The 17,137-nt window shown below is 38.9% G+C and overlaps 1 protein-coding gene across 1 annotated transcript; it reads right to left on the bottom strand.

Moving 5' to 3' along the window:
• Positions 1-1,084: 1,084 nt before the first annotated feature.
• On the bottom strand, positions 1,085-14,996 carry LOC120033918 (interleukin-21 receptor-like). Its single transcript, XM_038980311.1, has 8 exons — positions 14,939-14,996; positions 14,593-14,701; positions 14,196-14,383; positions 13,643-13,785; positions 13,363-13,534; positions 13,126-13,216; positions 12,402-12,495; positions 1,085-2,011 (listed from the first exon to the last, which is right to left on the bottom strand). The coding sequence occupies exons 1-8, from the start codon at positions 14,994-14,996 to the stop codon at positions 1,310-1,312; spliced, it is 1,557 nt and encodes a 518-aa protein (XP_038836239.1). The 3' UTR covers positions 1,085-1,309.
• Between the last annotated feature and the right edge of the window lie 2,141 nt (positions 14,997-17,137).

Here is a 17,137-nt window from a genome sequence, read left to right as displayed (position 1 = left end):
TTTCACATTGCACTCTTGCAATAAAAAAAAGGTGTTTTGTGTTGGTGTATAAGTCATACTCAAGCATCATGAATAGAATGAACTAAGTTATAGTTTATTATAATATTCCTGAAATTCATATAAAAATATGTTTTATCATACTCTTCAGTGCAGTCAAATCAATCTGTTTCACCCTTCTCAAAGATTGTTTATGGAAACTAGACAGTTGTTCAACTCATTGTGATAACAGTGCAATTCGATACCTAGTGGCGAGTCAATTTATCAGATGTAGCCTACCGCTGCCAAGCTTTTTGTTTACTACCACACATAGCTATAATTTCTTATCAGCAAATGAAAATTGTAAAGAGAAATGGTCTATTTAATTTGCATACAATGACAGAACTGCATTAAAGCAGACCTAAATCTGTGTTCTGATGCATTTTTGTATCGTACAGAAAAAGGAGACTAATATCTGAATGTTGGAACGCTCCCATTACTTAAAAAGATTGTTTTGACCACTGTGGGACTTCATGCATATGAGAAAAAAAATTGTACTTTAAATGGGCAATCGTTAGTTGAAACAATAACAAAGCCACCAGCCTCTGTTTTGGTAATAGCTGAGGGATGGGCCTGGAGAAATGTAACCACTCATAAATTCATAGGCAGCGCTGTTGATGCAAGGAATGACCATCCAATATATCAACATTTTAAGCATATTTTGAGGCTATACAGTTTTTGTTTCCACTTACAATGTTTACAAACATTGGAGTAAAACAAGCTTATATTTTGGGTTCTGATTGGGTACGACAGTTGAACTAAGCTCATGAGGCATTTAAAAGTTATATTCTTCAAGAGTAAATTAGTTTATATAATTCATTCATAAGTCAAAAATGGATGTAGCAACTGCGGATTGTCCCTTTAAAGAATTAACAAGCGATTGAAAATGAATGCAAACTCCTCAATTGGATCCATTGTCACAAATGTAAGAAACATTAGATGACAAACATTATATAAAAACAATACCCTTTCTACAGGGAATTTGCATGAGAAATGAAGCCGTAAAAAATGATTAATTACATGAAGGCCAAAATCTAGGCCTGGGAAGGCCAAAATGACTTATCTACATCTATTCACATAACGCAACATGACAACTATTGTCAAACAATATTATTGTATTACTACGATAAACCATTTTTATGTTTGGAAGAAATCATTCGTACTCCACTTTTTAAAAAAAACATGATGACAATATGAACAATATACCTTTGCCAGGGAAAGTAAGGAATTTCACAAATATGCTGGAGCACTGTCAGTGACAGAGGTGGTGACATCACATCGTCCTGCTCTGTCCTGAATTGGTTGAGTCCTCTTGCATAGTGTTACCCGTCACCCACTGTTTGACATATTCAGAAGGGGAACTGCCTACCCCACTCAGTAAAGCAGAGTCTATCTGCTTCTCAGACTCAAAGTTAGAGTTCAAAGGGCTGCTACAGTCAGACTCAACAAAGACTCCACTGTCAATGGTGTCCACACTGTCCAGATCCAGCACCAAGGGAGGGTAGCCGTCCTCTGAGTCCAATGAAATCTGCTCTGGTTGATAGTTGCGGGCCTGTAGCTGGAGCTGCCACCTCATAGCACGCAGGCCCATTGATGCCCGTCTTCCACTCTGCCCAGATAACCCTCCTTCCTCTTCTGCCCCAGCACCAAGAGGGCCCTCCGCCTCACTGTCCATACCTCCTCTGCTGCCTCCAGTATATTGGGAGAAGCTTTCCCCACCTTGGCTGCACTTGTATGTCACCCAAGAACTCCCTGACAAAGCTCCTTCCTCCCCAGACACCATCACAGTATCGATGGAGATGTGTCCAGCGGAGTGACAGGTGCCCTGGTCCCCACTGCTGCTGCTGCTGTCTTCCTCCACACTCAGCCTGGACAGCCCGAGGATGTCTAGCTGCTTCTCAGTCATCATCTGTGTAGATGGGTTTTTCTCCAAGGGATCCAGCTCACTGAAGACGAAGACAGGTCCAACCCATTTCTGCAAAAAAGAATGATAAAATGGATGATTAAGGAGCAATAGGTACGCTTGAGGTGAAAGGTAGGCCCGCCCGGTCCAGAAACAAACCCTTGCCCCTGTAGGCTCATACAGTATGTATATATACTGTATATACAGCATGCCATTTAGCAGACGCTTTTATCCAAAGCGACGTAGTCATGCATGCTTACATTTTTACGTATTGGTCGTCTGGAATTGCAAGCGTCATGCTCCACCAACTGAGCTACACTTGAATGCAAAAGCTTGAATGGGAGCTTATCACTGTTATTGGTAGCAGGTCATGGTAACCTCGGTCATCAATATGAAGATCAATCACAGAAAGAATTACCTTTTTATTTTTTAACATTTAGAAATGTTTATGAAACTGATGGCAGTTATTTTGTACAACTCTGAACCCTTCTAGAGCAAGATGTTACCCACAGATGTGAATGGACAAGCTTTTTCAATAAGATAAGAATACCTTATCTGGGTGAAGAGCAATTCTGCAGAATCCAATCACTGTTTTTTATCTGAAAAGACAGCAGTAAGTGGCCATACTGCACCACTAACAGCTGTCAGAGCTAAAGAAAGAGGGCATTTAAAAAACATCTACCTGACTGTGCTTATCATATATTGACAAAATGTAATTTGCTGTGAGGTCATTTCTATACTATATAATCAGGGACTTGCTTTATGTGTGTTCATCACTGACATTGAGCTTATGCTATAAGACATCTATCTGACTGTAGTTAGTATACCTGACTGTAGTTAGCATAGTTAGTACAGCTATGTCATGCTCCTCAACTATAACCAAACCCTGTGGACTTCCTCATGACTATGAACTTCTCACAGGACATCTGTGCAGTTCAGAGAAATGTATACTGCTTAGTGAAAGGGGAACATAGAGTAAGTACATCCTTTATAAAAACTGATTCGTTTAGGTTTACATTAGGTTGAGCAGGAATACGATCTAATGTGTCTCATGTGTGGCAGAGAAGTGAAGATACCAATCTACAGTTCTTGTAGTGCGTGCAAGATCAGTGTCTTATATCTGTGGGCTGCTGCAAGAGGATGTTTTCACAGGTTCCAGTAACTCTGGTTTATCTTTCATTAGCTTTTTCCTGCCTGCTAAATCTTTTGAAATTATGTGACTGTCGTGGACATGGCCATAATTACATATGAGGACACTGAAGCGAATTCAGGGTGTAGCCCCTAACTGGGACTCAAACCCAGATCCAGCAACTGTCAAGCCAACACCTTAACTAATACACCAAGAGGTCCAAACCTCTTGATGAGGTCGCTAGGTGTTGGGTTAAGGTCACTACATTACCAATTACCTTCAGGAGAGTGTGTCTCCACGCATCTCAATATCAAAATTCCTCAAGTGTACACTGCTTTCTGATGGCCGCCCTTGCTCCATCCCACTTCTGACACCAGTGTATTATATTTGGGGGTGTAGCCCCAACGGGGACTCAAACATAGGTCCAGCGACTGTCAAGCCAACACCTTAACCATTACCATTTGGGCTCCCGAGTGGCGCAGTGGTCTAAGGCACTGCATCTCAGTGCTAGAGGTATCACTACAGACTCCAGTTTGATTCCCATAGGGCAGTGCACAATTGGCCCAGTGTTGTTAGGGTTTGCCCGGGGTAGGCTGTCATTATAAATAAGAATTTGTTTTTAACTGACTTGCCTAGTTAAATAAAAAAAGAATATGCCAATAGGTCCAAACCTTTTGGGTTAAGGTCGCTACAATATAGTTTGTACACAATAAAGAAACTCAATTATAAGTCAACATCCCAGCGTTGATCAAAGCTCAGTTGATAGAGCATGGCGATTGCAACATCAGGGTTATGGGTTCGATTCCCACGGGGAACCAGTACGCAGGGGAGGGGGGAAAAAGTTTGAAATGTATGCACTCACTACTGTAAGTCGCTCTGGATAAGAGCGTCTGCTAAATGACAAAAATTAAAACGATTATATTCTTGATCTGACCGAGTTCTAATCGCGCCCGCCTCTTTGCCAAATAATTGTTCGTTATGTTCACCTTCGTCCCCCGGATTAGCCTTTTTAGTAGCACATTCACCACTCTCTCAAACGGTTAACTCCACCCTCTCGTGGAACAGGCCGGGGCCTGAGACGTGAAACGAGCTACCTAAACTCGGAGTCGGCTCAGTTGAGTAGGTAGGCAAAACTGGAGATGCTGCTCGGCTTCTGACAGTGTTTGCGAGATGCCGCATTATAGTTTAAATGTAAAATAGTTACGGTAAGGATTAAGGTTAGGGTAGGATAGCACTAACCAACGTTGAAGTTCTCTGGCTATTATTATTTAGCCAGATTGAAGGATGAGGTAAGAAGCTAACGTTAAACGGAGCCTACCTCAGCAGGAGCAACATATAGGCTACTAAATTCTCATAATAACTTTGCTTTACAGAGAGTATGCTACTGAGACATTGGTGTGGTGATCGAGGCTGAATGCAGAGGAGAGAGGGGAAGCTAGCAGAGAGAGAGGTTAGTACAGTGGTTGCCAAAGTTGGGGTCTCGGCACCATATTTTTACTACTCTTATCAAACAAGGTAGGAACTTAAAAAGAAGATATGTTTCAATATGAACATCTCGACATGGCCTACATTAAAATGCAAACATTACCGTTAAACAAACGTCATACTTTTTCGCTTATTGGTGAATGTTCATCTTATCCATTACCCACTTTTTTTTACCACTACATCACTGATATTAATACAGACTCATAAGTAATATTCTAATAATTAATGTGAATGTGATATGATTATATCTGTGTGCAGTGGTGGAAAAATTACCCAATTGCAATACTTGAGTAAAAGTAAGATACCTTAACAGCAAATGACTCAAGTAAAAGTAAAAGTCACCCAGTAAAATACTACTTGAATAAAAGTCTAAAAGTATTTGGTTTTAAATTCCTTATTTTACACAAACCAGACGGCACAATTTTCTATTTTTTTTAATTGATTTTTGGATAGCCAGGGGCACACTCCAACACTCAGACATAATTTACAAATGAAGCATGTGTGCTTAGTGAGTCCACCAGATCAGAGGCAGTAGGGATGACCAGGGATGTTCTCTTGATAAGTGCGTGAATTGGACCATTTTCATGTCCTGCTAAGCTTACAAAATGTAACGAGTACTTTTGAGTGCCAGGGAAAATATCTGGAGTAAAAAGTACATTATTTTCTTTCGGAATGTAGTGGAGTAAAAATAAAAGTTGTCAAAAATATAAATAGTAAAGATACCCCCAAAAACGACTTAAGTAGTACTTTAAAATATTTGTACTTCAGTACTTTACACCACTGTCTGTGTGCTCCAGTTGGATGTCTGTTTGTGCGGAGCTTGATTCGTAATGCCTAGGAATACAAACGTGAACACTATCCACTGAGCGCACAAAACATTTGGAACAACTGCTCTTTCCATGACAGACTGACCAGGTGAAAGCTATGATCCCTTATTGATGTCACCTGTTAAATCCACTTCAATCAGTGTAGATGAAAGAGAGGAGACATGTTAAAGAAAGATTTTTAAGCCTCGTGACAATTGAGACTTGGATTGTGTATGTGTGCCATTCAGAGGGTGAATGGGCAAGACAAAATATTTAAGTGCCTTTGAACGGGGTGTGGTAGTAGGTGCCAAGCGCACTGGTTTGAGTATGTCAAGAACTGCAATGCCGCTGGGTTTTTCACGGTCAACAGTTTCCCGTGTGTATCAAGAATGGTCCACCACTCAAAGGACATCCAGCCAATTTGACACAACTCTGTGAAGCATTGGAACGCATTTGACATCTTGTAGTCCCGACAAATTGAGGCTGTTCTGGGGGCATAAGGGGGTGCAACTCAATATTAGGAAGGTGTTCCTAATGTTTTATAAACTCAGTGTGTGTAATTTGAGGAAAGCGATATCTACAGTATGTAAAGAGTTGATGATTTAATGATTGTATCATTACAAATGACTGAACAATCGCTGATGCTACGTGTCAGTGAGAATAATTTCTCATATTTCCCCCCTTTCAGGGGTATAACATTAAAACTCTATTGCTAATAGGCTATGTGTTTGTAGATCGATTGAGGTGAATGAACCTACAGCACCCAAGGTGATAATAGCTGGGGTCATTTTTGCTTATTTTTGCTGTTCTCCGAATAGCATTTGAAAGTTTTTTAATTGCATAGAAATGCAGTAAATAAGCTTCAACTTGTTTTTTTATTTTATCTGACTCCAATTTAACTCAAACCTAGTTACGACCCTGGTCATGGACACATCTTTGAGTCTTTTTCTGAGATTTTTCTTAACAATTTCAAAGGACAGCTTGCAAGATTGTGGTTTAGCTACTGGCGTTCTGCCAGACTCTCTGCAGCCACAGAGGAAGTAAAAGATGTCAGCGCTCTTTTCAAATACTTGCATTTTCACTATTTTATGTGCAAAGATTATTTACATCTACCCATAAACGATTTATCATCATCTATTTGTTTTGTGTGTGTGTGTGCGCGCGCAATAGTTATACTCTGGATGATATGAAAAGGGATCTTTCGGACTGATCTCAGTACAAGTCCACATTGTGCCCCACCAAAGCCCAGCCCAGTACAAATTGATAATGGCATTCTGAATAGGCACTTGTTTTGACACCATGGGTTGTTCACTGACTTCAGATACAGAATCTATGTCTCTCTCTCTACACAGTCTTTCAATGTTGGCCTATCTCAAAGTTTTTTTTATGCATGGCTTTAATTTTCCCATGGACATCACTTCCCCCTACTGGATATTGATGTAACTGTAGTTGAGAAACCAGCAGGAGCCTCATTTATCAAAGGTACGTATGCACAAAAAAGACTCTTGCGTGCGCCACAAGGGAATTGAAATAATGGTTGGCTAATAAAAACATAGCCTAATGATAAAACAAATGCATTTGCCGTCAGCAAGGAGATAGTCTACATGCTGCTATGCTATGTTTCTTTGACCTTTTTTATATGGGCTTGAATCATAATCGTATTTGGAGGTGGGATGGAGACATGTTAGCTGGGTGGGGTCAGGGGAATGGGATGGGAGGGTGGGGGTAGTTTTTGGAGGCCCACTTATTTTTTGTTTTCTTTTCCTGTACATTCTGAATTTATTATTACTTGAACTGTAATATGATACAAATTATGTTTCTTTTTTTCCAGAGTGGCAGCCCACAGGTACAACACGAAAATATATGTGTGAAATAATGAATGGGAAACATGATATGAACAGAATACTAAATTATATGAATTTGAATATTGTACCTGTAGCCCCACCCCAGCTATAGAAAAAAGACAACAACAAAAAGAAAAGTGGTCAAAAAACAAAAAACAAAAGAGTAGACCTGGTTTGTATGAACGTTGAGGCTTGGGCACTGGGTTGAGTGTGCCCATGGATTTACTTCGTTTTTATGAGTAATGGGATGTAGGGATACACAAGGCTCATACAGGCAATGGGTCTGGATGGATGTCTATTTGCCTATTCAAATCTTTTTTGGCAGCAAGTTTGTGGTAGGAATTAAAGTGAGTGGGGTTTTGGCACGTGTGTTATACCACTGTATTATGAGTTGATCTATGAAATGATTAGTGGAATAGTTGGGGAATACAGGCCTAGGCAAAGTGGGGAACAGGGCTGAGATAAGCAGGTAACAGGGATGAGGTATTTTGGCAAAGGAACTGTGGTCTAGGGGTAAGAAATAGGGCTTATAGGGCAAGGATACAGGTGCATCGGGACTTAATTGTATCAATATTAGGATATTGGCATGTGGGTCTTAGGGTAAGGGCATTGGGGTAACAGGGCCGTGGTGTATGGGTAACTGGGTGTAGGTGTGTGTGGGGTTAGTGGGTTGAGGTACATAGATATCGGGGCTGAGCAATAGGGGTTAATGTCTTAATTTTATTATAGGCATAGCACTGTATGTTTCCAATAAAACATACTTTTTCACAAACAGAAAGTATTCATATCCCTTGATTTATTCCACATTTTGATGTTAGTCTGAATTCAAAATTGATAAAATATATGTTTTACTCAACCATCTACACATAATGCCTAATAATGAAAAGGTTAAAACACGTTTTCAGAATACATATATTTTTTAAGTATAAATTAAACACATAAATATCTCATTTACACTCCTGAGTCAATACTGCAATTGCCGCCAAAGGTGCTTCTATCATCAGGGGCCTCATTTATCAACTGTGTGATTACAGCTGTGAGTCTATCCACACCTGGATTGTGCAACATTTTCCCATTATTATTTTCAAAATTCTTTAAGCTCTGTCAAATTGGTTATTGGTCATTGCTAGACAACCATTTTCAGGTCTTGCCATAGATTTTCAAGTAGATTTAAGTAACAATTTTACTCGGCCGCTCAGGAACATTCAGTGTCTTCTTGGTAAGCAACTCCAGTGTAGGTTTGGCCTTGTGTTTTAGGTTATTGTCCTGCTGAAAGGTGAATTCATCTCCCAGTGTCTGGTGGAAAGCAGACTGAACCAGGTTTTCCTCTAAGATTTTGCCTGTGCTCAGCTCCATTCCGTTTTTTTAATCCTGAAAAACTCCCCTGTCCTTAATGATTACAAGCATACCCATAACATGATGCAGCCACCACTATGCTTGAAAATATGGAGAGTGGTACTCAGTAATGTGTTGTATTGGATTTGCACCAAACATAACACTTTTGTAATGAGGACAAAAAGTGAATTGCTTTGCCAATTTTTTTGCAATATTACTTTAGTGCCTTGTTGCAAACAGGATGCATGTTTTGGAATATTTTTATTCTGTACAGGCTTCCTTCATTTCACTTTGTCAATTAGGCTAGTATTGTGGAGAATACAATGTTGTTGATCCATCTGCAGTTTTGTCCCATCACAGCCATTAAACTCTGTAATTGTTTTAAAGTTGCCATTGGCCTCATGGTGAAATCCCTGAGCTGTATCCTTCCTCTCCTGCAACTGAGTTAGGAAGGATGCCTGTATCTTTGTAGTGACTGGGTGTATTGATACACCACCCAAAGTGTAATTAATAACTTCACCATGCTCAGAGGGATATTTAATGCTTGCCTTTTTTTTTACCCATCCAACAAAAGGTGCCTTTTGCGAGGAAAACCTCCCTGGTCTTTGTGATTATATCTGTGTTTGAAATTCACTGCTCACTGAGGGACCTTACAGATAATAATTATATGTTTGGGGTACAGAGACAATCGAAAATCATGTTAAACACTACTGAGTCCATGCAACTTATTATGTGACTTGTTAAGCACATCGTTACTCCCGAACTTATTTATTCTTGTCATAACAAGTAGGTTGAATACTTTTTGACTCAAGACATTTCAGCTTTTCATTTTGAATTAATTTGTAAAAAGAAAATCGAGAAACATAATTCCACTTTGATATTATGGGTTATTGTGTGTAGGCCAGTGAATAGAAATCTCTCAATTTAATCAATTTTAAATTCCCGAATGTAACACAACAAAATGTGGAAAAAGTCAAGGCCTGTGAATATTTTCTGAAGGCACTGTACTTTTCACAATACAATAATAATAAAAAAGCAATATGGATTGCACTAAGGGTTACTAATGGCATAAGATTTGCATAGTGGCATGTCTAGGAAGTGAAAACATTCTGCCTACACCGTCACAGAAATGTTATCAAATGTGCTATTGCGCTTTCTTGTAGAAACGGACATGGCCCAGTTACAACATTTCCAAATCATACAGCAAATTGTGGTATTTTTGTTACCATAAAAAGTGAATGAAGGGCGTTTTTCAGATTGTAGCGCTCCTTCCCGAGTTCACAAATATAATATGGCTCTGATTTATCAATGAAAACATGCATATATTTTGTTGCATACACTAATTCTAGAACCTCCACGTCTGCAATAATTTAGTACGAAATGTACACAGTTGATAAATGAGGCTCCTGATGATAAACGGTACTGGGTGTACACTTTACACCTAGGTGACACATTTGTTTCCTTCATCAGGATATAATTATAGTCATGGGTGAAAGTAAGCCGCCATGGTCCGGTAGAGTACCAGCAAAATAAATAGTGGCATTACGCCATACCGGTAAAACATGAGCCCATCACAATAATTTAAATGAAGATGGCAAGAAAACTGTAGGCTATTACACAACAATTTATCGTTGCCGCCTGTCAGTCGCAATAGAAATGAGCGAATTTACTTAAAAACGTGTGGTATACGCTCCAAAATGCTGTGTGGTTCGATGTGAACAATGACATTTTGCCAAGGCAGAGATGACTGGCGGAGGACGAGACTGAAACGCGCGTGGGCAGCAAGTCTCATCAGGCTACAAGAGTAGACCTAATATGACAATCCCTGAATGTCATTGCACTTTTTGGTGTTTGTAGCCTAACAGATGTCTCTTTCCATTTTCAGATGGCGGGTGCACAGTGCACTGCTTGGATGCTGGGATAATTTTTGTGGACAAACGTGCACAAGTAGCCTACTTTTTGAAGAAATTGGCAACAGATCTTTATGCGAATATCAAAGAATATGCATAAAACAAATATGCGCATTTTCCCGCTAGAGGTGTGTTTCCATCAAATTGACTTGTTACATATAAAAGGATGTGCGTGATGGTGTAGTGCACATAAAAATATTTTCAACTCATGGTTTTCTCACAAAATAATTTGTGTGATAATTTGTGCCTAGCGGTTAAGAGCGTTGGGCCAGTAACCGAAAAGTTACTGGTTCGAATCGCCAAATCTACTACTTGAAAAATCGGTCGATGTACCCTTGAGTAACGCACTTAACCATAATTACTCTTGTAAATAACTCTGGATAAGAGTGTCTGCTAAATGACAAAAATGTAAATATTGTGTGCCCTCTCTGGTATTGACACGTGCGCTCTAGCCCAGGGGTTCCCAAATGTTTTCACTCAGTGCCCCACCCCATCCTGCATTGGGGAACATCCCGCGCCCCCCACATCTATTTCTTTGGGCACAAGCATTGTTTATGACACAAGCTGTTCATACCCGTCTTTATTTCCTGAAATTCTACACATTTTGTCATGTGTTGCAGAGAGCATTTAGCAGTTTAAAGCTACTTTTCTTGCAATTCTATACATTTTGCCACTTCTAATGTGTATGCATGTGATATTTGAGTGACTCGAACATTGCTACAAAATATATGGGCTAAAAAACCTAGCAAAAAAACATGGGCTAGTTTATATGGACATTTATAACACGTTATAAATAGCTCCCTAAAGTATGCAATGACTGATTTGACAAGAGGAAAACTGATGATGCACTACCCATTTTCGAAATGATTCCTTGTGCATTCTACTATTACAGCTTTCAAGAGTAAATTGAAAGCCGGACTGAGTTCCCCCACAGTTTGGGAACTACTCACCGCGCTATCCGCGCGCTGTTGGCTACAGCGCACGTATAGCCTACATGATGAGATTATATGGACAAAAGAGCGAGATTATTAAAAAAATGCACTTTTACCACCATGTGAAGTTAATCATATATATGTATATATATATGTATTTAATCTGTAGTTTAATAAACTAAAACTGCATGTTTTCCCGACAAGTCATAGTGGGAGGAACGCACAACATGTCATCGCGTGACTCCAAGTTTACTTCAAAATTATGGTTATTATATCAATATTTGCTTATAAAAGCGTTTCCACCGAAATTTCTCGCATAATTAATTTTACCGACACAAAAAGATCTCACCTTGTCTAGCATATTTTGTTTATTCGACATTTGGAAAGTTTACCGTTTCCATCAGGCCTGTCATAACATTTTTATCTGACGTACTTTACCCGCATAAAAACGTTGGATACAAACCTGGTTAATCAGATGAAAACATCATGACTGGTTGTATTCATGTCAAATTAAAAGGCAATACATTTTACATTTAAAAATGACATGTTTTTACTATTCACTAAGCATAGTGGATATGACCCCTTCATAAGAGTGTCAATTGTTTTGTAAATAATATAAATAGAAAAGGCTAATCTAAAAAGATAAGTGGTTACCTTTCTGGAATATTTATAAAATACTCCGCTAAGCGGAAAATATTTAAATATAACCCTAGCAAACATCTGAGTTTAGATTTCTACCTGTGGTATTTTCCATTGGGGGGTGAACTGCTCTGATGTAGTACGTAAACTCAACGTCTACTGAGCATCTACCCACATATGAGTTGAAAAACAAGCCCTTGAAGCCCCTGCAGACTGAGTCATTATAATGCCCCCCTCATATGTGTAGTCATTGCGGGATTTGATTATGGGAAAGTCCCATTGTTGGCCATGCTGAAGTTCCCCCTGTAGGCAACACCTGCTGGAGAGGTTTAGAACAAGTCCCACAGACAATGAGTTATTTTTGTTTTGCCTGTATTTTTACCTTAAAATCCCCTCCATATGTGTGGTAGAGAGGCTTGAAAAAGTCCTCTGGGCTTGGGGAATAGTTCATCATGTGTAGCCTCTTCGGCCACAATCTGCAGGGAAGAGATGTAGAGGCAAAGTGACAAACAGGTTGTTTTCACAAAGGAAATTATATGTGAATGTAATCTATGTGAAAGTGACATAAGCTGAACTATTCAGGTCTTCACGAATACTCTTTCACTTTTCATTTCTGGAAAGATGGAATTTTTCTCTATGCAGGTGTCATAATATGTTTTATAGGGTAAGTGGTTTAATAATAATGTAGAAGAAAACCTAACCACCGTGCTATCGTTGGTTAGGTTTGGTATAATAATAATGTAGAAGCAGCTCTGACTTCCTGTGCCTTCTTACCCCTGTATCTACATTGTGTATCAGCAAGTAAAGAGCATCAGCTGTGGTTTCTGTGTATGTGGGAGGTTATGCCAGGAAAGTGTATAGTGTATTCACGCTTTCTGTAAAAACACCAAGAGGCTGAACATTTCTAGCCTGGTCGCTGATCCATTTGTTCAAGGCATCTGACGAAAGTCAGAGAAGTTGGATGTAGCACATATGATAGTGACCAGGCTAGAACATTTCATTTATTGGCAGACCTGAAGAAATTGAGGAAACAAGTTGGTGTCTGATCAAAAATGCTTAGCAAATACTTACTGTTACCTGAATGATCGTAAATAAGGCATACTCACATTTTAAAGAGGTAGCACAGGCAGCACAGGATCAAACAGGGGAGAATGGTCAGTAAAACGGGCCACTGCCACCATAACCTATTATCCTCTTCTGTAAAAATACACATAGTGTAGAGAGAGACATTTTACTCCATTTCATACATTACTATAACCTGAAAAATAAAGTCCCAAGCCAATATATCCAGGAAAAGCATGTAACGCAGATCAGTCAAATCTAAACTTGCTGCATTGATGTACCTGTAGTCCTCCATTCTACGGTGGAGCTCCATTCACTCCAGGGACCTTGGTAGTAACTCGCAGGGTTCACTGAGGCCTGGACATTTGCCACATACTCAGTTCCTGGTTGCAGTTGAAGGGTGTTTAGCACTAGGTACCTCTGGTCCTCTCTTACAGGGTAATAGACTGGATCCTGTAGGTCAAAATAAAAACTTATATTTAACAGTTTGAGGGACCTGGTCTTTCACATACTGTAATATTTTATTGGAAACATGTAACATAGCAAATATATTTTGTTTACCTTTATATAGTTATTATTTGTTGTAATCCGCACCCTGTACATGAGGCTTCCATCAAGGTAAAAGTTTTCATCCATCTGCCAAGTGACGTTGTAGCTGTCAATGTTCTCTGTCACTTGTACATTGACTGGATGCTGCGGCTTCACTATTGAAGAAAAGGCAGAGACGCTTGGGTTGGAACCATTATATGAAAAAGGCATGGATTCAAGTGCACAAAGCTCAATCATTTGTACCATATTAGCTTTCAAATGCGGGTGATACATAAGAACCCAGGACACACAGTCCACATCACACAATAATCCTCATTGTAAAGACTGTTCAACACTGTCGTTTCAAAGTTGTGCAAAGTTCAAAACTGCTGATAAAAATGTGTCACAGCAGAATAGGTCTAAAGACACCATACTCAATCCAGTAATTGGCTGATAATTGGCTGATAAGATGACCTTACTGCTAATGATCAACACTTCTTATTCATGCCATATCTTGTCACTGAATCAGAGGCAATGTTCAGGGGAAAGTACAAACCATCCTAAGACATAGGTCTACTCCACTTACCTAATTTATACAATTTCCAGTCAGTTGAGTCATCCGTTTTAATTTTGTCTTCTTTTCCTGTGTGCTTTACTCTTGCAGTACAAGTAGTGTCAGTGAATGTTAACATGAAAAAATCTTCTGGTTGTATTATACACCAGCTTTGTGAGGGTGTTATTTCACAGCTATCATTCACTTGGTCTTCAAAATCTCTGAAAAGAGAGAAGAGTGATTATAATATTCAAACACAGCTTTTGTGAAGAAAAACAAAACCAAATATGAAAAGGTTTATGTAACATTCAGATGTTTATCTGAAAATGATATGTTTAAATGTTACAGTACATAAATATATATAAATGTGATCTCTTAAATCTATCGGTGCTAGGCCAGAAACACAGCAGTGAAAGAGAACAGTGTGTACCTGCACTCTGCCTCAAGGAGAATGGGAGATGAGGGCACTGTGCCTGAGCAGGAACAGTTCAGGGATGTATTGTAGTCTGTGGTGCAGGTGACATTGCAGAAACATGCAACTGTAAATGCAGGGGAAAAGGATGATGTGGTCAGTGTGATGTCAGTGCCATGGTACCCAGACTCATAGTCTATATAAGGCTCTGCTGGTACCCTGATGTGATAAAACATTTCCTGCTAATCTAACCAATTACTACTCATAGGAGATAACTATCTAGATATGTGTTTGAGAAAATACATCACTTGAAAATCCATACACTATATAGCACAAATAATAGATGAGAAAAAGTTAAACGTACCATATTGAATCAGGTAACACAACACCAGTGAGCTGATTAGCTGTTGTTTCACAGCCATGAGGGCAACAATAGACAGTAGTCTGTTCTGCTCATGAACTGAGATCATCAATGGCACCTGAAAGCCTGAAAAACAACAAATCGCATATGTCCTTGTGTTGGAGTTCATTATTTGAAGTAAAATAACCATTACTGGAAGTGTATGAAACAAATATATAGTATTGTATTGGAGTCGAGAAGAAGGAGAACGGTTTAATTCAAGACTATCACTTTCATGTCAAGCAAAGGTTAAGTCCAGAAATGTAAGCTACAAATGCGTTTACAAAAACACCAAACACCAAACCCCACACAAAGAAATCTAACAATGGTAGACAACGCTAACAATAGAATAAAGATATTGTACTTCAATGTTATTCATGTTATTCAGAAAAATACTATTCAAATAGTATTCTTACCTTATTGGTTCTGATAGATTCTGCTAACCATGCCACATGGCATCATTGTTCGAGTAGTTCTAAAGCCAAATGAATTCATTAATTTGTGTCACAGACTGTGTGATCAAGTTCAGTGCACAATGACATATCTGACATATTGAAAGTCGTCATCTGCTCTAGTGTCACTGAGGATGTGGTTGTTTTGTGGCTACCCTGTGAGCATTGTAGGAGGTCCCTTCCAAACCCTGCTTCTGTTTCGCAACATAATCCATCTGTGAGAACAAAGTTTGAGACATACACTATATGTGCAAAAGTATGTGGACACCCCTTCAAATGAGTGGATTTGGTTATTTCAGCCACACCCATTGCTGACAGGTGTATAAAAATCGAGCACACATCCATGCAATCTCCATGTACAAATATTGGCAGTAGAATGGCCCGTACTGAAGAGCTCAGTGACTTTAAACGTGGCACCGTCATAGGATGCCACCTTTCCAACAATTCAGTTCGTCAAATTTCAAATAAGCTATATGGAATTGTTTAAAGGTCATAACAAGGATCATTTTGCTATGTGATTTAGAATTTTAACAACCTATGAAGTATAAAAGAAAATATAAAAAAAAATATTTGATGAAACGTTATTTTTGGCCTTACTACTATTAGCCGATACATGGAAACAGATTCCCTAAACAATTTAAAAATAAATACAAAAAATTATTATAACAGATTCACTACATGAAACGACAGATACTCCCCCCCCAAAAAAATCTAAAGGATGTTTGTTCTGAAGTGTCTGTCCTACAGTATATCTGAGCGATATAAGACAGATCAAGAAACATTTGTAATTAAATTGTACATGTATTTAACTATTTATTTTTGGCACTAAACAGTGTCCATATTTACAGTATCAGTCAAAAGTTTGGAAAGACCTACTCATTCAAGGGTTTTTCTTTATTTTTTAAATATTTTCTACATTGTAGAATAATAGTGAAGACATTAAAACTATGAAATAACACATGGAATCATGTAGTAACCAAAAAGGTGTTAAACAAATCAAAATATATTTTATATTTGAGATTCTTCAAAGTAGCCACCCTTTGCCTTGATGACAGCTTTACACACTCTTGGAATTCTCTCAACCAACTTCATGAGGTAGTCTCCTGGAATGCATTTCAATTAACAGGTGTGCCTTGTTAAAAGTTAATTTGTGTGTAGAATTTATTTCCTTCTTAATGCTTTTGAGCCAATCAGTTGTGTTGTGACAAGGTAGGGGTGGTAAACAGAAGATAGCCCTATTTGGTAAATGACCAAGTCCATATTATGGCAAGAACAGCTCAAATAAGCAAAGAGAAACAACAGTCCATCATTACTTCAAAGACATGAAGGTCATTCAATATGGAAAATTTCAAGAACTTTGAAAGTGGCTTTAAGTGTAGTCGTAAAAACCATCAAGTGCTATGATGAAACTGGCTCTCATGAGGACCGCCACAGGAAAGGAAGACCCAGAGTTACATCTGCTGCAGAGGATAAGTTCATTAGAGTTACCAGCCTCAGAAATTGCAACCCAAATAAATGCTTCACAGAGTTCAAGTAACAGACACATCTCAACGTCAACTGTTGTGGGTGAATCAGGCCTTTATGGTCGAATTGCTGCAAAGAAACCATTACTAAAGGACACCAATTAGAAGAAGAGACTTGCTTGGGCCAAGAAACACAAACAATGACATTAGACAGGTGGAAATCTATCCTTTGGTCTGATGAGTCCAAA

Source organism: Salvelinus namaycush, chromosome 41 (assembly GCF_016432855.1).
Source record: "Salvelinus namaycush isolate Seneca chromosome 41, SaNama_1.0, whole genome shotgun sequence".
Classification (NCBI taxonomy): domain Eukaryota; kingdom Metazoa; phylum Chordata; class Actinopteri; order Salmoniformes; family Salmonidae; genus Salvelinus; species Salvelinus namaycush.
The sequence above is the reverse complement of the archived record's forward strand: the minus strand, read 5'-3'. Positions and strand labels throughout refer to the sequence as shown.